This window comes from Penicillium antarcticum, assembly GCF_028974205.1.
Source record: "Penicillium antarcticum strain IBT 31339 chromosome Unknown utg000001l_segment0_segment0, whole genome shotgun sequence".
NCBI lineage: Eukaryota > Fungi > Ascomycota > Eurotiomycetes > Eurotiales > Aspergillaceae > Penicillium > Penicillium antarcticum.
The window spans coordinates 1196203-1215633 of NW_026695299.1; the positions used below are offsets into that span (position 1 = coordinate 1196203).

General features: G+C 50.6%; 7 protein-coding genes across 7 annotated transcripts; 4 read left to right on the forward strand and 3 right to left on the reverse strand.

The window, feature by feature from the left end:
• Positions 1-345: 345 nt before the first annotated feature.
• N7508_000443 (uncharacterized protein) lies at positions 346-573 on the forward strand (the record flags this gene model as incomplete). Its single annotated transcript, XM_058458528.1, has 1 exon — positions 346-573. The coding sequence occupies one exon, from the start codon at positions 346-348 to the stop codon at positions 571-573; it is 228 nt and encodes a 75-aa protein (XP_058324750.1).
• Positions 574-1013: 440 nt separating this feature from the next.
• On the reverse strand, positions 1014-1987 carry vip1 (putative actin cytoskeleton protein (VIP1); the record flags this gene model as incomplete). The annotated part of the gene is made up of 3 exons (XM_058458529.1): positions 1014-1656; positions 1752-1838; positions 1905-1987. The coding sequence occupies 3 exons, from the start codon at positions 1985-1987 to the stop codon at positions 1014-1016; spliced, it is 813 nt and encodes a 270-aa protein (XP_058324751.1).
• A 289-nt stretch (positions 1988-2276) lies between these two features.
• On the reverse strand, positions 2277-3253 carry N7508_000445 (uncharacterized protein; the record flags this gene model as incomplete). The annotated part of the gene is made up of 3 exons (XM_058458530.1): positions 2277-2864; positions 2926-2999; positions 3055-3253. The coding sequence occupies 3 exons, from the start codon at positions 3251-3253 to the stop codon at positions 2277-2279; spliced, it is 861 nt and encodes a 286-aa protein (XP_058324752.1).
• An 868-nt stretch (positions 3254-4121) lies between these two features.
• N7508_000446 (uncharacterized protein) lies at positions 4122-5729 on the forward strand (the record flags this gene model as incomplete). The annotated part of the gene is made up of 1 exon (XM_058458531.1): positions 4122-5729. One exon carries the CDS (start codon positions 4122-4124, stop codon positions 5727-5729), a length of 1608 nt encoding a protein of 535 aa, XP_058324753.1.
• Positions 5730-6717: 988 nt separating this feature from the next.
• On the forward strand, positions 6718-10486 carry N7508_000447 (carbamoyl-phosphate synthase (glutamine-hydrolyzing) CPA2; the record flags this gene model as incomplete). Its single annotated transcript, XM_058458532.1, has 3 exons — positions 6718-7063; positions 7250-10305; positions 10376-10486. 3 exons carry the CDS (start codon positions 6718-6720, stop codon positions 10484-10486), a joined length of 3513 nt encoding a protein of 1170 aa, XP_058324754.1.
• Positions 10487-11848: 1362 nt separating this feature from the next.
• N7508_000448 (S-adenosylmethionine-dependent methyltransferase) lies at positions 11849-13499 on the forward strand (the record flags this gene model as incomplete). Its single annotated transcript, XM_058458533.1, has 3 exons — positions 11849-12112; positions 12222-12518; positions 12573-13499. 3 exons carry the CDS (start codon positions 11849-11851, stop codon positions 13497-13499), a joined length of 1488 nt encoding a protein of 495 aa, XP_058324755.1.
• Positions 13500-15182: 1683 nt separating this feature from the next.
• Positions 15183-19388, reverse strand: N7508_000449 (SKI complex RNA helicase subunit SKI2; the record flags this gene model as incomplete). Its single annotated transcript, XM_058458534.1, has 5 exons — positions 15183-15863; positions 15915-16102; positions 16153-16441; positions 16541-19088; positions 19159-19388. The coding sequence occupies 5 exons, from the start codon at positions 19386-19388 to the stop codon at positions 15183-15185; spliced, it is 3936 nt and encodes a 1311-aa protein (XP_058324756.1).
• Positions 19389-19431: the final 43 nt, after the last annotated feature.

Here is a 19431-nt window from a genome sequence, read left to right on the forward strand (position 1 = left end):
AATCCAACGGCTTCACGGTCAACGTCATCATGATGAACACAGACCGGTTTGGTAACGTCAGATGGAACTTCGGCTTCTTATAAGAGAGTGAATAGCAAGTCTGAAGCTCGACTCAATCTCACTCTACTCATCTGAACAAACCACCACTCAATTATTCAATTCAATTGAGGAAAGCACTGCTATCAAAGGTGAGTTCGTGATCTATGCGTCGTCACCCACCCCAAACGTCTACCTATCTATTATCCCTGTTTACCACAAACCCACCCAAGATCACCAACTAACACAATCCTCCTGAATCCAGCACATCCACATATCTATCCTCTCCTCAACAAAACACAAACCAATATGTCCGCTCCCCACGCCGGCCGCCAATCCCCCGACCCGGAGCGTCAAACTGGCGCCCAGCTGAACGACACTCCCGGCACTGGCAGGACAACTATGGGCAGCCACCCCTCATCCGAGCAGACTCAGAAGGGCGCCGATGAGTTCAAGTCCCATGGTCTGACGAGTAACCCCGAGCACCCGCTTGAAAAGATCGAGGCGGCGAAGTTCGCGAAGGGAAAACATGATTAAATGTATTTTACAAAGTACACGGTGGTACTATATGGGCGTGGTTTTGATTTGATTTGAATTTCGGATAATGATATCATGATAATATTGTATTTCCCATAAGGGATCAATGAATTTGTTGAATCTCTACTTGAAGCTACGGTATGCGTAACCTAGCTACGTATGAGCAAGATATTGAGATAAATAATCCAGCATGGAGTAAATTTCTATGTCCTTTCGTTTGCTCTCATTAAAATATCAAGAAGAGGTAACCAACGCAATCACAAGCTCGCTCTGGCTGTCCAGAAACAGGTTATCATCGAAGACGCGAAAAGAAAAGTCAACTATGGACATATGGCATGGCATCATAAACAAAGGGGTAATGGAAAAAGCAATAGAATAGACACGAAGGAAACACGCCCAGCGCAAGTATTCATTCATCCACCCCTACATTCTCAGCGAATCTAAGCCTTAGGTTCCTGGGGAGGAACAGCAGCGATAGACTCAGAAGGAGCAGCAGGGGTAACCGGGGCAGCGGCCTCAGCAGCAACAGGGGTAGGAATATCAGGGGCAGCAGCAGAGCCCTCTGCCTCACCACTCTTACCCTGCTTCAAGTCTGCCAAGCGACGAGCCTCAGAGTGGATATCGCGAACCTGCTTATCAGTCTGAGCGTAGAAGTCACGGATCTTCTGGCCGGTGGGGTGCTCAAGGGCCTTCTCGAAGTACGAGCTCAGGCCGTGCCAGCCGCTGGTGGCCTTGTTGCTGATCTGGTAGCTCTGGTCGAGGCCCTTGGCGCGCTCGGTGGCGTTGTACTTCTTGTCGAAGTTGCTCAGGGCGGAGGTGAAACGGCTGGTGAAGCCGTGCTTCTGGTCGAGAGCGATGGCCTTGGTGATGGCGTTATCGCTGAGGACGTAGCCATGAGCAAGGTACTCGGCGACAATGCGCGAGCGAGGCTTGTCCTCCTGCGAGATGTCAGTCTCGTCTTCCTTGGTGTCGGCCGTGGTGGCCTTGGAGCCGGCGAGCTCGTCGATGTTGTGGGCGGCTTCGACGTGCACGGCGGAGGTGCCCAATTGGGTTTGGTCCAGGAGGAGGGCGGTCTTAGCGGCTCTGTGGGTGAATTCGGTTAGAATTGTTTTCAATTCAGTTTATGATGTCGTTTCCGTTGCGATCATCTGGTTGAAACCGGGTGCGGGGTAGCTTACGCCTCCTTCTCAAAAGTCACTGACGCGGACTTGTGCGCGTCGGCCTCGGACGAGACGGGGGTGATGGACAGAGAGACAATTTTGCCACTATATGCCAACCAGTCAGTGAGTGTTCGGTGTTCGTATATGCATTCATGCAAGGTTATGCCATACCAGAAGCTGAAGAAGTCGCGAACCTCCTTCTCGGAGGTTGCGGGCGAGATGCCCGAGACATGAACAGTAGCGGGAGCAGACATTTTCAGATAGAATGAATGGTGTGGGAAAAAGAGAAGTAGAGAAATCCAGATCTCACGGAGGGGCAGTACATATAGTGATCAGAGCTACTGCGCCACATGTGACGTAGAGAGGGGCTGGCACCGCCACATCGTTAATCTGGTCTTTTTCTTTTATTTTATTGAGCTGCCTGAAGTACATCCAAGAGCTTCTCGACTATTCTGTGCTTGCCTGCAAACTCCCAGCCCGAAAGGAAAATAGCACCGCCCCCATGGACGTGTAAGAATGATATGAGATACATTGACAGCTGAATTACTCCGCAATCTCGTCAGAAGAGGGTGTTACAGAGATATCACTTGTTGATACTGATGACACTGTGTCTTTCTGCTTCTTCAGTTTTTGCTCCAGATCCTTGACACGCTTTCTGAGCTGCTCATTTTCCCGCTTGATGGATTCCAGCTCCGATCGGTGTTGAGTTGCCTCTTCAAAACGGGATAGGGATGTAGTTGGCGAATACCCCAGCTGGGTCTGCGAGATCGAGTTCCGGTGGGGATACACGCTGCTGTTGCTCTGCGAGAATGTTGATAATGACCCGATTGATGGACGGCGAGATGTCAGAGAGGGTTCTCGGCTGCGAGCAGTTCGGGAGTGCAGACTGGTCTCTCGGGAGGGCGCAATGCCCGTTACACTTGCTGTCTGGGGGACCTGACCCGCCGATGCATGTGAGCTTAAGCTTGAATTGGACCGGTGCCGTCGTGTTGAATGGGGTCGGCCCGAATTGCTCAAGGTAGGGGATGCGCGTGCATCTGGTTCATTGAATGTGGATGTAGATGATGCTGTCGATGATACGGACGCTGTCTGGTGCCGGAGTAGAGAAAGCTCGCGAGTCAATCGGTTTACCTGATAAGCACATGTCAGCATTCTGATATTATGTACTTTGGGCCTTGGTCACCCGACTCACCATTGCTTCCTGCTCCTTTTCAAGCACTAAATGTAGATCCGAAGGCGTCAGCGGCTGCGGGTGACGCAATGGCCCTTTTTTCCGTCAGCCGGAGAAGAGCATAAGCGGTGTTTTCCACTAATCACTTACCCTGTGCTGTACTTGTGATGCCATAATCACCCGTGCCTAGGGGTGGGCTCCCGGGATTCTGAAGAGAATGCAGTGTTGTATGTGGTCCTTGTACCGGTTGCCGCGGGGTCGGCGACTGTGATGCCATGTCGGGAGGAACCGTTGTGGAAGCACGCGGCCGAGTCCCAGACGGATTCACGGTGCTCAAATCGGGCGCCATAGGGGAGTATCAGATTGAAGGTCGGGTTCCGGAGCATGTAAAGCGGGCGCCAGCGAACTATAACAGTTTTAGCATTTTGATAAACAATACATAACTCCACGTCAGAGATCGGGGCTGTGATCAAAATACCCCTTGATGATTCCAGGGAGGACTCTGAAACATACCAGTAATAGAGGGGTTCCGAGCGTGGTGACGCAAAGTTGCTACTTTGTGTAGTTCGCGAAGCAGGGAGAAGGAGACGGGATCAAAAGGGTCAGAGGCGACAGAGCACTTTGGACTGAAATCATAATTTAGGCCTCTTCAGCGTTTGTTTACTGCTTCATTGGGCCGTGCGCATAAACGGGATCTACTTGTACAGGTACTGGTGCAGGTACCTACATCTGCGTACATTCCAGAGCTCCGTAGAGATGTATCTCGAGAGATTTGGGGGATCTGCACTTCAATAGCATATCACAGCAGCCGATACTTATTAAACCATTTGTGAATATGTGAGCGTCATTGTCGATCTATATTCTATGACGGAATTTGTAGACAGGAGGTTGTGGACGTGCTCGGACCCCGATGAAGAGATAATGGATGTCTCATTTGGAGCTATCGAGCAATTTGAGCCCAACAATAGAAGATCATCTGCTGTAGGGACTATTTAATGCCATTTAATATAGAGATGAACGTCCTCGCAGCAAAACACGAAGTAACGTTATTACGTTAAGCTCGACGATCGACAGGTTATGTAATCCTCCACCCAAAGGAGCAAAACAACAACTTCTAGACATCTTCCTTTGTGATATTGTGGCAGTGAAGCCCGACCTGTCAGGGTCTCAGCTTATTTCTCATATCCCACCTCAAGTGTGCATAGCCTCCACGGCCAATGAAAGCCATGGCCCTACCCAGCGACCCTGTCCCTACCCACATTCCAGCCGTTGTGAAACCGCTGGCTCCTTACGTCAAATCCCGTCAGGAAGCCCGTCAGATCCGCCAGGCATTGACATTTTATCTTCGATCGTTTATCGAATTCGACGAGAACCAATCGACTCACCTTGCTCAGTCCCACCTTGCCCTGTGTGCGCCGACTGCTGCCGTTAGAGAGGTGAAGCGCATCCCCACCAATCTCCACGGACTACGAAAGGACTACTTGAAGGCGTTAGCGGCAAATGTTGCAGCTCGAAAAGAATTTGCCGCGGCTTCTGAGAATGTTGCCTCATTGAGGAGGCAGAGGAACGAGCAAAATCGCCCTGCTGACGACGCGGATCAGCAAGAACCCGGCGTCGAACTGCGTGAATACCTTATCCTCCTACGCGATCGCCGGCGACATACCAAGCTGCAAGTCTTTCAACATTATCTCGACGAGTTGAAGACGAGAGACACGACTGAGTTGGGAGATATTGAGAGTGGAGGGGAACAACTGCCATTGCGCGAGGTTGAAGCGGGTCGCAGTGGTTCTGAAACGGGCTTGGATGAACTCGTCCACAATCTCGAGAGGGCTGTTATTCGTGCTAGAACTCAATTGGATCGCGAAAAGCTGCTTTTCGAGAAAGCCAAGGCACGGAATGCATCTCTAGAGACGTCCCAGAGTGAAGTCTCGCCAGAGGTCAAAGCTCAAGCTTTACAAAAGACCCGCGATGAGCTAGTTCAATGGGTTGAAGAACGACTAGTTAGTCAGGGAGACCCGGATGAAAGCGTACTCCAGGATCTTCCTGCGGAGGAAATTGAGCAGGTCCAGCGGGAGCTTGAGGAGCGCAAGCAGCAGATTGCAGATCAATATGCTGCATATGTACAGGCACGGCGAGATCTCCTTGATGCCGCATCCAAGGCATGCCAACCACCCACCATACCGCCCAAACCTCCATCCAGATCAACCTACAAGAACGAAATCACTACCGCGGAGGTACCACCCCCAAACCCAATTGACGTGCTTTCGTACGCAAGTGAAAACTTGGTGCCACTATCAAAGAGCCATAAGGCCCTGGCTCTCCAGAAAACCTATCTATCGGGCTTACTCTCCAAGGAAAAGTTTACGACGCTGCGAGCTCTCAACCGCCTGAGCGATGAATCCCACTTGCTCCCCGAGTATCCAATTGTTGCGCGACAGCCACGGTTCAAGCACGCAGTTTCCGCTCTCGGTTCTCGAACCCAGACGCAACCTTCAGAGCAGCCCACTGATGAAGTTCTCAGTCTCGCCGAGGCATGGGCATTTGCCTCTGATGCTGCAGCCACCAACGAGCGAGACTTTGTCCAGCAAAAAATTGCACTGGGTACTGAAGTTGCTCAAGATGCAAGCAAGACTCTTACTGATGTATACAGCATTCTTAATCAGGACCTCGATGAGGTCATGGATGGCCAGGCACGGGAGCGGGATGGGAATATCTGGGCCTCCGAAGCTTACTCCAGAGAACTGCCGAAGGCTGGTGGGTCTCGGATTGAGAAGCGACCGAAGGGTCCTTGGTCAGGATTGAATGGAAGAGTTGGTTTAGAGTGAATTGTGTGTTCCTAGTGTGCGATTCATATACCCTCTTGACTTGTTATTTTATTGTTTACTGTTTCGTTGTATTGGGTGATGTTTGGTCCCTATTATATATATGTAGAAGGCTTGGCAACCGGCAGCTAGCCGGCGCAGATTTCCCAGGATCTTCATGCAGCGAGTAAAAAAGTTAATTGCGTCCAGTGTTTGGTTATACAGTACTGAGATGAAATAGGAGTCTGTGCATCAAGTGGCTATTAAGCATGTCACTTTGGTTTGTAGTGATATTAAGCAAATGAGTTTATCTGGAGCTAACATGAGAAGGACTGGACCGTTCTGACATTCAATATAAATTAGCTAAAAAAGTACTTTTTGTTCTCACCTTGCGTTAGTCTAGACCATTGGCAGAGTTTTCATACCATTGGCCCTTAGCCTACTGTATACACCATTATTTGTGACGTTCAAGTTGAGAGATAAGGCGGAGCTCCACCCTGTAGACAGCGTTGAGGTCCGGCATCGGCATGCAGATCGTACTTGCGCACAAGCTTGGCTTTTTGCTCAAACTTCCCAATTGCTTCAGGGTCTCCAGTTGAGACATAGATGTCTATTTAGTTGTGTTTATTCTTATAAAATAGCCATAGCAACGTCATAGGAGATCAGAATGTTCCCCGAGCGTATAGTCCCCGGCTCCACCTCCAGATTGACTCATCCGAAAAAAAGAGAAAAAAAAAAATTACCACTGGCTCCCCAACAACTTTTCTTATATTAAATCTTGTATTCAAATCTTCTAGTTCAACATTCTTTCCCTCTTTCACCCTCTTTACCTCACTTTCCAAGCTCTCGTGCGCCTTTATCTGGTAAAGTGGAACCGTATACGGTGAAGGGTACGAGCCAATTAGCGAGCCAGAGGGGGAAAAAAAGAATCCCGGAAAAGTGTAGACTCACCTCCTACACATCACCCTCGCAATTGAACCGATCTTTCTCCGCTCGAGCGGTGCAGTGCGCAATGGTTCTTGCTGCTCGATGTGGCCAGGCGGCTGGCCTGCTGCGCCAGCGCTGCCTCGCTGAAGCCCGTCCCGGTCTCTCTCTGCGCGCATTCTCCTCCCAGACTCCCGTCCGCTCGACGGCCTCCGCTCTGCGTCTGCAGAAGATCCCCACGGCCCGCTCTCAGCAGCTCCGTTCTTTCTCTAGCAGCCTGCGCCGTCTTGCTGCTGAGAAGCCTCCCACTGCTGAGTCTTATCTCGCCAGTGGTGCGGTGAAGACCGGTAGCGACCTTGTTGATGTCAAGAAGGTTCTCGTCATTGGTAGTGGTGGTCTGAGTATTGGACAGGCTGGAGAATTCGATTATTCCGGTACGTTGGAATTAATTGGTGACAATTGTGCTGCACTTGAATTGTTTGCTCCTGTGTAGCTTCCCCAAGAGGGTGAATGGGGATGGTCTCACGAAGCTTTTCTGCGGGGAACACAGAGAGCTTAGAGAGTCTCCTACAAAATAACTCTTCAGAGCAGTAGCTAACCTTGGAATCTCGGTTACATAGGCTCCCAGGCTCTGAAGGCTCTCAAGGAAGCCGGCGTCCATTCGGTCCTGATCAACCCCAACATCGCGACCATCCAGACCGACCACAAGCTTGCCGACGAAGTCTACTACCTCCCGGTTACCCCCGAATATGTCACTCACGTCATTGAGCGTGAGCGTCCCGATGGTATCTTCCTGACCTTTGGTGGTCAGACCGCCCTGAACTTGGGTGTGCAGATGAACCGCATGGGTACCTTTGAGCGCTACGGTGTCAAGGTCCTTGGTACCAGCATCAAGACTCTGGAGACCAGTGAGGACCGTGACCTCTTCTCCCAGGCTCTGAACGAGATCAACATCCCCATCGCTGAGTCGACTGCTGTCGAGACTGTTGAGGACGCCCTCAAGGCCGCCGAAGAGGTTGGTTACCCCATTATCGTCCGGTCTGCCTACGCCCTCGGTGGTCTGGGCTCTGGTTTCGCTGCCAATCCCGAGGAGCTCCGTGACTTGTCTTCGCGCTCTCTGTCCCTCTCTCCCCAGATTCTCGTTGAGAAGTCCCTCAAGGGCTGGAAGGAGGTTGAGTACGAGGTCGTCCGTGATGCTAACAACAACTGTATCACCGTTTGCAATATGGAGAACTTCGACCCTCTTGGAATCCACACCGGTGACAGTATCGTTGTTGCCCCTAGTCAGACCCTGTCTGACGAGGAGTACCACATGCTCCGTACTGCTGCCATCAAGATCGTCCGTCACTTGGGTGTCGTTGGCGAGTGCAATGTTCAGTACGCTCTGCAGCCCGATGGACTCGACTACCGTGTCATTGAGGTCAACGCTCGTCTGTCTCGTTCGTCCGCTCTGGCTTCCAAGGCCACCGGTTACCCTCTGGCCTACACTGCGGCTAAGATTGGTCTGGGACACTCCCTTCCCGAGCTTCCTAACGCCGTCACCAAGACTACCACTGCCAACTTCGAGCCCAGTCTGGACTACATTGTCACCAAGATTCCCCGTTGGGATTTGAGCAAGTTCCAGCACGTCAACCGTGACATTGGTTCCGCCATGAAGTCTGTTGGTGAGGTTATGGCTATTGGCCGTACCTGGGAGGAGTCCCTCCAGAAGGCCATCCGTCAGGTCGACCCCAAGTACCTCGGTCTCCAGGGTGACCACTTCGAGGATCTTGACGAGACCCTCCGCAACCCCACCGACCGCCGCTGGTTGGCCGTTGGCCAGGCTATGCTCCACGAGGGCTACTCCGTTGACAAGGTCCACGAGTTGACCAAGATCGACAAGTGGTTCCTGTACAAGATCCAGAACATCGTTGACTGCAACAACGAGCTCAAGGAGATTGGCAGCCTCTTCGGCATCAAGCAGGAGATCATGATGAAGGCCAAGAAGCTCGGTTTCTCTGACAAGCAGATCTCTCTTCTTGTTGGTTCCACTGAGGACGATGTTCGTGCCCGCCGTAAGTCCTTCGGAATCACTCCCTGGGTTAAGAAGATCGATACCCTGGCTGCCGAGTTCCCTGCCGACACCAACTACCTCTACACCACCTACAACGCTACCTCCCACGATGTCACCTTCGATGACCACGGAACTATCATCCTTGGTAGCGGTGTGTACCGTATTGGTAGCTCCGTCGAGTTCGATTGGTGCGCTGTCAACGCTACTCTCTCCCTCCGCAACATGGGCAAGAAGACCGTGATGATCAACTACAACCCGGAGACCTACTCCACTGACTTCGATACCGCTGACAAGCTCTACTTCGAGGAGCTCAGCTACGAGCGTGTCATGGATATCTACGAGCTCGAGGCCGCTAGCGGTGTCGTTGTCTCCGTCGGTGGTCAGCTGCCTCAGAATATTGCCCTCCGTCTCCAGGAGACCGGTGGTGCTCACATTCTCGGTACCAACCCCGAGGACATTGACAAGGCTGAGGACCGTCACAAGTTCTCCCAGATCCTCGACAGCATCGGGGTCGACCAGCCCGCCTGGAAGGAGCTTACCTCCGTCACCGAGGCCGAGACCTTCGCTGAGTCTGTCGGCTACCCCGTCCTGGTTCGTCCCTCTTACGTCCTGTCCGGTGCCGCCATGAACGTCATCTACAGCGTCGACGAGCTCAAGGAGAAGCTCCTCAACGCCGCTGCCGTTTCCCCCGACCACCCGGTTGTCATCACCAAGTTCATTGAGGGTGCCGAGGAGATCGACGTTGATGCCGTCGCTTCCAACGGTAAGCTTCTGGTTCACGCCGTCTCTGAGCACGTCGAGCCCGCCGGTGTCCATTCCGGTGACGCCACCCTCGTGCTGCCCCCTGTCAACCTCGAGGAGCCCATCATGGCCCGCGTCAAGGAGATCGCCGAGAAGGTTGCTAAGGCCTGGAACATCACCGGTCCCTTCAACATGCAGATCATCAAGGCCGATATCGAGGGTGCCGAGCCCCAACTCAAGGTCATCGAGTGCAACCTGCGTGCTTCTCGTTCCTTCCCCTTTGTCAGCAAGGTCCTGGGTACCAACTTCATCGACGTCGCCACCAAGGCTCTCGTCGGTCGTGATGTCCCCGAGCCCGTTGACCTCATGAAGGAGAAGCGTGACTACCTCGCCACCAAGGTTCCCCAGTTCTCTTGGACCCGTCTGGCCGGTGCCGACCCCTTCCTCGGTGTTGAGATGTCCTCCACTGGTGAGATTGCTTGCTTCGGTAAGAACCTCGTCGAGGCCTACTGGGCCTCTCTCCAGTCCACCATGAACTTCCGCATGCCCGAGCCCGGTGAAGGTATTCTTCTCGGCGGCGACGTTACCCAGCCTCACCTCGCCAAGATTGTCGAGTACCTCAGCCCTCTCGGCTACAAGTTCTTTGCTGTCAACCCCGAAGTCAAGGCCCACATCGAGTCCACTGCCCAGGACAGCGTCTCCGTCCAGCTCATCGAGTTCCCCAAGAAGGACAAGCGTGCTCTTCGTGAGGTCTTCCAGAAGTACGACATCCGCGGCTGCTTCAACCTTGCCAAGACCCGCGGCAAGACCCAGCTTGACGAAGACTATGTTATGCGCCGCAACGCTGTCGACTTCTCTGTTCCCCTCTTTATGGAGCCCAAGGTACGTTCAGCAGTCACCATCACCACATAACAACCTGGTAAAAGAACCAAATAACTAACCAATTCTACAGACTGCCACCCTCTTCGCTCAGTGCATGAACGAGAAGCTGCCCCGCTCCGACGAGGTCCCCTCCGAGGTCCGCACCTGGTCCAACTTCACCGGTGGCAAGAAGGCACTGTAAATGATTTATTTCCTGCACAAAGTGTCGAAAAAAAGCCCCACCATGTCGAAGCAAAAAGATGGAGACAGAAAGAACCCAATCTCTCTCTCTCTCTCTTTGACCCCCTTTGATATCCCCTATGACCACGGTCCTCCCGTCATGGTTCCAATATAGGACCTATATATGTTCCACTGTATGGTGTGGTGTAGTGGGTAGGGCAAATCTTGTTGATAGAAGGCGTGCATTTCGGCTTGTTTTGGACCCGCAGATTCAGGAATGCCTTTGGTCTTTTTTCCGCCCTCTGTTGAGTTGTTGGCTGTTTCCATGTTTTTTTATTATTTATTTCCTGCGAGAGGTGGGTCTCTTGTGGCGTAGCGCTTATGTCCTATTTTCATTTTTTTTAAAAGACGAATTTTTGGTCTGTGAATGCTTCTTTTTTGAGATGTCTTTTGATGATGTAGTAAATTGGTAATAGTGATATGTATTCGAGCATCAAAAGATTATCTGGATTTTGAGTTGGGTTCTCTCTGTGATATTTAGTTATCGATTGTCTCTCGTTTCTTGCGCAAATTCTTTGTCGGTGGTCTTATCTATACGTGCCAGGTCTGTTTGTGCATCATGGCTATAAATTCACTCGACTTCCTTGTCAAACCTCATCCTGAAACCATTACTGTCGCTATATCATCATCAAAGAAACCAATAACAAGTATATACAAGAGCGGGCTACAGATTCCAGCGTCCCTTATCGACTTCGTTAGCCTCATCATTGCATAGCCTCTATATATCTATAACCATTATCATTGATATTATTATCATCATCATCATCATCATCACGGTGAGAAACCCCATCCACCAAAAACTATCAACTACATAGCTAACCGAAAACCCATGTACCACCAGTTTAAAAATCCCTTACAAACCGGCATCGAGTCTCACTACCGCAAGATCAAGTTGCAAGAGCAGTCGATCAACACCATGAACGTGAAGCCACTAAGCAGTGTCACACGAATAGGAACACATAGTTATGGCATGGGGGATTGTGACAAAGGAGATGGGAGATGTTGCTTGCAGAAGCTGACGAGGTTCAGCTCCTGGTTGAGGAGTTGCAACTGGATGTGCCAGCCTAGGGGAGGCCTTTTAGGTGTCCTTTGCCCTTTGGTGACACTATAAACCAGAGTTTCTGTGGTTATTGTCGAGTATACCATGTCAAAAAAAGGCAACCAAGGCGATTAGAAGATTCAAGATCCCCCCAAATAGAACAGATTGTTGCGATGGTCCACCGCCTCCGTAGAAGATGACTAAGAACCATCCCCCACGCTCAAGACGTCGTCTGATTCTTATATCTTCAAATTATCCTTCTAAAAAATACCAAGAATACAAAAGATGACTTCTCGTATTTCTTTGCCCTCGGTGGAAACTAGGACCGTTCCCCGACAAGCCCCCAATGGCATGGGCAACGGTCTGTTTGCAACAACCGACATCAAACCCGGTGAAGATGTTTTACATGTCAAAACACCTTTCGTGGCTGTTCTTGATACGCCACGGCTAGAAGATACTTGTGCTGGCTGTTTTGGTAAGCGGCAGATGGAGACTGGGAATGAGTTGAAGGCTTGTACTGGGTGTCGGGTTGTTAAGTATTGTGATAGGGTGAGTTTGGTCTGTTGGTTTTGGCCGTTTGTTATTCGGGATCTGGATTGCTGCATAATTTTTGCTGCAGAAACAATATATGTTGAATTTGCTAACCTATTTTTACCAGGCCTGTCAATCCAAAGATTGGAAGTTTGCTCATTCTCTTGAATGTCCTATCTTCAAGAATCTCAAGCCTATGATTCTGCCCAACAATGCTCGTGCCCTGCTGCGTATAGTGCTGCGTACTTCAAAAAATAAGTACAGTGCCGAGGAGGCCAAGGTCTTTGATGATCTAGAGACTCATATCAATGAGATTCAGGAGAGCCAGGGTCAGCTTGATAAAATCACTTTGACTGCAAGGGCTGTGAAGAACTACTCCGGGACAGATGTGGATGAAGCAACTGTTTCTACCTATGCTGCCAAGGTAATATCTTTCAAGATGCGCTTGCATTGGTTTATTGCTAATACATTTCTATAGCTGGATCTCAATTCTTTTAACCTCACCACTTCCATGTACGACCGCATCGGTCTATACCTACATCCATATGCTGGCTTGATCAACCACAGCTGTGATTACAACGCCACAGTCGGATTTGATGGCGAAGAACTCTACGTCAAAGCCATGCGTCCCATCGAGAAAGATGAGCAAATCTTCATTTCTTACATTGACACCACAACACCATACAACATCCGCCGCAACGAATTAAAAGAGCGATATTTCTTCGACTGCCAATGTACTAAATGTGCCAAGGGCACAGATACAATCGAAGACAGATTCATCTCTACACCGGAAGACATGAGCCCCCTAGAGAATGCCGAACGAGAAGCCCTCCAACTCTTGCAAACAGCCACTGCATCTAGTACAGAAGCCTCGGTCACAATTGAGCAACTAGAGGCTGCCATGCACACTCTTCACAAAACCGAAAACTGGCCTCTCACCCGCCAGCCCTACGCATCTCTCCGTGACAAACTCATCATCTCTCTACTTTCCGAAGGAAACTTTACCCGCGCTTTCATCCACTCTGCCATTCGATACACAAAGATCGACCCCATCGTCTATGACAAGGCACATCCAATCAGACACATTCACGCATGGAGTCTGGTCAGACTCATTGTCTTCCTCTCTCAGGAAGGATTCCCCCCTAATCCTAAAGATCCAGTCCAGGTGAAGGATTTCCGATTGAACTTGCACTTCTTGATTTGGTACATCCTTGCCGAGCTTACGAGCACTCAGCTGGAGAGTTGTACAGTGCCTAGCTTCCGGAAGCTGGTGAGCACTCAATTTGCGCAGGTTCACAATGAGTTCAAGGCCAATGGTATTGATCCTACGAAGTCTCGGGCTGCTCTCAGTGCTGAGATGAATAAGTTGGAGCAAATGGTCACTCAGGCCTTGGCAAAGGAGTAGATATTATGCTGTATTTCACGTGGGGGTGTAAGGCTAATATCACCGTTGGTCTATGGCATAGAATACAAAAGTTGATACACTTGAGCAATTTCAAATGGCATGAAAGTAATTCAAATAGTCATTGGGCTCAGTTCAATGTTATCCGGGGCTACCTCGGAGCCTCGTTGAACATCACCGATACCCCGAGCATCGACAAAACCAGAAAGCACCGAAAAAGAAAGCCACGACCTCGCACAATGCCCCACGAACATTTCACATCTTCATTTCCAAATTTCTCTTCCTCTCTCGGTTATTCTCACTGCTTTGAATCCAACATCCCAATAACCATTCAAAGCATCCAGCATGGCGGATGACGAGTGCATCTTCCGTTGGTCCCTCGACCTCGGTGACCAAGCCCTCAGGCCCACCATCCCCGAGCACCCCGGCGCTACCGATTCCACGGGCAGCCCCATCCTCGCAGCCCTGGCACCCTTCTATTGACCAGCGAGCTCAATAGCCGATGTGACATAGAAAAATGCCAGCGCCCACGCCAGCCGGGGCGTCAGCCCCCCAGGCTATCGGCCTACTGAGAAGCTGGGCTTTCTTTCATCTGTTCATGCTGCCAGATTTATCCAGCTACTACTATAGAGGAGAGGGTGAGGGTGGAGGGTTATTTTTTTTGTTTCCTTTCTTTTTTGGACTTGCTTTGGATGTGCTTTGAGTTTTGTGGGATCTATTTTGGATGTGCAGTGTGTGGTGTACGGTGTCTGTGTATGGGTGTAGACGTATATATAGACCTTTGGCCTAATGTTTTAGCACCGCATGGACATGGCACGAGTTCCTTGACCTGAGCGCCCTTCGGGCCTTCTCAAAATTGTTTACTTTCTTCCGTATTTCTAGCATTATAATCAAGTGTCGGTGTACAGCCACGCGACCCGACGTGAGCGCTCTAGCCAAGTCCCGCACGAAGCCCTAATTTCTCGAGACAAGATGAGATCACTCCGAAACCCCGGATAATCAGTAAAAAAGCACCACATGCGAAAGAAGAGGAAACAAAGGTCACTTTTTGACTTGATCTCCCCGTCTGTCAGATCAAAAATCCTCAATCTTTAGAGGACTGTACCTTCTAGTTCTAAAGAGGTATCTTGAATTGAGCGCTAAAAACGAACATTCAATATGGGCCTGATATATTCTCAACCCCAAATTATTTCTCTGACCGGTAAAGTGGCCGAGTGGTCTAAGGCGCACGGTTTAGGTTTCTTCATTTGTCTCCGTGTCTCGAAAGAGGCGAGGGTTCGAACCCCTCCTTTGCCATTATTTTTGTGTTTTTTTTTTGCTACCCGGGAAGAGGTTTGTGATATCTAAATCACTTGGTTTTGGATTTAGTGCTATAATTATAGTTTTGGAATGAAATAGATACAAAAATGTACTGGAATAATGAAGCATACGTGGCGGAGAATCAAATATATATTTGCACATCTCGACCAACTGCTACAAGAAATAGCACATCGCGGAAACATCGGCCAGTGTGCAAATTCGGAGATAAAATGTCACAGTGAGCAGGACTATAGGATCAAAATAATTCATGTTTATTTCTTTACCCTGCTATACACATACATACGCTAGGGTCTCAAGTGGACGGAGAGTAGTCGTGTCAAGTAGGCACGAAGGCGCAATATCCCCCAACTTATCATATCAGGCACCTCACATGTAGAGCGAAGCAGCGAAAATAACATCACGCTTTATCAACTCCTGTGCCTGCTGCATCTTAGTGTAAAGATTAGGATCACCAACCAACTTAGCCGCATTCTTGACTTCGCGACATGTCTCATCAAGACGGGTAATGCAGCGAACAATAGTTCCCTCCATGACATCAGTCAGATCAGTAATACGATTGAACGACATGCCCTTGGCCCATTCATAGACAACCTCAGCTAAGCCGAAGCGGGGCTTGCTGGCGAAATCATTGGAGTCCTCTGTGGACTGGATGACTTGGTGTAGGATCTGGAAGTCATTCACTTTCTCGGCGATGGCGATGATCTCTTTCATTCCCTTGTCCAAGCGGGGGGTGAGTGTAGGCTTGCTGTCTGTCTTCTCCTGGAAGACGAATGCAGAGAGGAGGGCGACGATTTCCTCGGGTTCGTATTCTGCAAGGACGTTTTCGAGGACCAGCTCTGTCAGGACTAGTTCGTCGGCGGAATGGACCTCGCAGGCTACCTTGCCCTTTAGCTGCACGCGGGACTGGTCGTCGACGAAGCCGAGTTCCTTCAGGACTTGGATGCGCTGTTCGTAGTCGGGGAGCAGTTGGAGGTTTTGGTCTGACATCAGCTGCTTCAGCTGCGTGATGTTCTCCTTGACTTGCCATTCGTCATGTTGCATTTCGAACTTTTAGATGTTAGCAGAGGCTCAGCCAAAGAGAAGGAATCTGTTACTCACGTGTTTCAAGAATTGAGGGCACTGGAGGCAACGGCATGACTGAACGATTTCTGCTTGAGCCTGTCGCTTGTTCAGGAGCTCACGCAATTGCAGCTCTGTGATGCGCTGCCAGTCCATTTCGTCCCAAACAGAGCTGGTCCATGACTTGGTGTATTTGTGCAATTCTCTGTCGGCATATTTGGCAGCCTCTGTACGTGTTGTGAGTGTTTGTTCCACAATTAATCAAAGATGTTTTTACCTTTCTTGATGTTAAGATACCAAACGGGTCCTCCACTCCGAATTACAGTGTTGGTGATGCACTCGACATCAGCGAGAGGAATTTTACATACTTTCAAGCTCATCTGAGCAGCAGAAGTAGGCAGTGGTGGGAAGAATGGACGGAACATGGGAAGGAAAGGTAGGATATCGGCTGGATGGCGTTTGCTGCTCATGGTTCCGACCTCAAGGACGTGGATACAAGGGGCGGCTCCTCCAACTCCGCCGGCGATTCCTTCACGAAGGACAAGACCAGCAGTACGGAGTCCATCCTATGACACAGTTAGTACGTACGAAATATGATGGCGATACGCCGTCGAAATGGCACCACAAGACGTGAAATTTCTTCAAACTTCATGAAGGAAACCCACCTTCTTGTAAACAACCCACGTCTTCATTCCGATGAGACGCTTCGCAACCGGGGATGATGCCATTGCGGCATGCAGTTCAGCTGTAAGTTTCTGATACTCCATTGCTGCATCGTGACAAGCTACCAGATCCAAGTCGCAGATCTCACAAGGCTCCCGCTTGATCTTCGCAAGACTGTCCTCAGACAGTTGCACTTGCTTCTCGTGCTCCGGCAAGAGAGCCTGTGTGGCATTCTCACTGAAGCTGCGCTTGATCATCTCTTCAATCTTAAGTGCTTCCACACGCAACAGGTTCAAAATCATGTTGTACGTGAGACGGAACTGCGACCTCAACTTGGTGGGCTCGCCGAGAATCATCTTCTTCAGCGCACCAGCGGGTGGTGCTTCATCTTTCCCGCTGTTTGTGACGATCACATAGCCCACTGTGTCAAGACCACGGCGACCTGCACGACCGGCCATCTGGGTATATTCACCGGGGAGGAGGTCACGGAAGCCCTTGCCATCGTGCTTTCGGAATCCAGAGAACACAACGGTACGAGTGGGTAGGTTCAGACCCATTGCAAAGGTTTCCGTGGCGAACAAGATCTTCACGAGTGACTTGGCAAAGAGGATCTCAACAACTTCCTTCATGATGGGCAAGAGACCACCGTGGTGAACGGCAACACCTCTGCTGAGCAACTCACGAAGACGAAGAATCTGGGGAAGATCACGGTCCTCCGGCTTCAAACGGGTGAGAGACTTCTCAATGAACATGTGAATAAGACTCTTCTCAGTAGCGTTACAAAAGTCTTGATTTGATAGCGAATCGGCGTTCTCCTCGCATCGCTTCTTCGAGAATACGAAAACACATCCTGGCAACAGATCTTCCTTGCGGAGATGAGAGACAAGGTGTACCCAAATGTTCTTGTCTTGCGCCGCACTTGTTCGTCCACCACCACGACCGGTTCGAGCAATGTTTCCGGTACCGCGGTTGGTAGGCTGTCCTCTTCCGCCGCCAGCTTGCCCTCGACCTCGCTGGGGAGCACCTCCACCCCGCCCACCGCGTGGAGGTGGGCCACCTCTGCCACCTTGCTGGCCTCGTCCCCTGCCTTGACTACCACCACGCTGGGCCTGATTTTGAGCCTGAGCCTGGGCTGATTGGGCCTGAGCCTCAGCCTCCTTCTTGGCATAGATCTTGTCTTTGCCAGATATGATATCGTTTGCTTTCTTCCAGCCACTTTCGAGGAATCTCTTGTTGGAGTCAACGATCTTGTACTTGTCCTTTCCAGCCCAGAGATAGTGCTCCAGTGGAACAGGTCGCTTGTGAGTGGAAATGACGTAGATGTCCTTCTTCTTTGTGCGGCCCACCCAGGAGGCAAACTCATAGGTGTTGGGCACAGTCGCGGACAGAAGAATCAGGGTGACATGCTCCGGAAGCATGATGATGACCTCTTCCCAGACCACACCACGCTCGGTGTCATTTACGTAGTGAACCTCATCGAAAATGACGAACTCAACGTCACGGATAAGATCAGCACCTCGATACAACATACTTCGCAAGATCTCAGTGGTCATGATGAGACAGCTGGCTTCGGGATTGATTTGAACATCACCGGTCAAAATACCAACATCATCAAATTCAGTTCTAAAGTCACGGTACTTCTGGTTGCTCAATGCTTTGATGGGAGACGTGTAAATAGCCTTCGTCATGTGCTTGGAGGCCAAAGCAATGGCATACTCGGCCACAACTGTTTTTCCGGCTGAAGTGTGAGCAGCAACAAACACTGAATCACCGCCCTCAAGGTGGTAAACGGCCTCTTTTTGGAAAGTGTCCAGCTCGAATGGCCATTCTCTGGCCATGTCAGGAACAAGTTCATTGAAGTTCGGGATTTCTTTATTGACGTCGACAATGTGAGCCCATTCTCTGCCCTTGTCTTTCTTAACCCCTGCGAGCAACTGGTTCCGCGGCTCCAGTGCAGGGAACTCGACTGGCAGCAAAGCATCAATGTCTTCTTCCTCGTCATTGTCGGAGACATCCTCGTCAATTTCAGCATTGGAAGCTTCAATGTCGGGAGTTTCGTCGGGCTTGTCGGCAGAGAGATTGCCTTCTTCTTGGAGAAGCGCATTCTCGACTTCTTGGTCACCTTCAACGTCTTTCAACTTGGTCTCATCGAATTTGAGGCCGCGATCAAAGCCAGGGGCCGTTGTCAAGAGACCACCCTCCGTGCCAAAGTTGATAATCCGGTCAAGTCCTGACTGTTTTCCACCACGAGAATGCTCTGCGACTTCAGATTCGTCTTCCATTGCAGCAATAGCCTCAACGCCCTCCAAGCCACCGGGGGCGAAGGGGAAGAAGCCGGCTGCTCCTCGAACGAAGTCAGCCCGACCAGCAGGTCGGCGAGTAAGTGACGTAGAGTTCTTAGCGGTGGCAGCACTGGCAGCAGGAATAGTGACTTCATGGTAACCGGTGACCCTACCCTCTAATCCTTCGCGTGTAAATCGAGTGACGGTTCGAGATTGGGTGGGAGCAAGTTCGAAAAGATCTGTATGGTCTGTCGAGACATCCCATCGTCTGTGCAAGTCGTTAGCATCCAAAAACGCAGCTTCCCAGCCAGCCAGCAAAAAGAAAAAGAAGAACGTACTTCTGGAGACTGTTCAGCCATTTGGTATTGAACTTATCCGATGGAGTCAGAAATTCGTTTTCAAGCTCAGCCAGCAACTCCTCTGAGGTCTGGTGAGCTTGTTTGCGAGGTTGAACGCTCTCGACCGTGCCGTTCTGCTCATCTGCCAGGCGAGCTTCGAAAGCTGCGGGGCTGACATTCTTGGCACTCAAGCTTAATCGCTCCATGGAGGAGGCGATCGAGTCTGCCATGAGGCTAGCAAGTCTGGATATCGGAGGGAGAATTGGCGTGGTG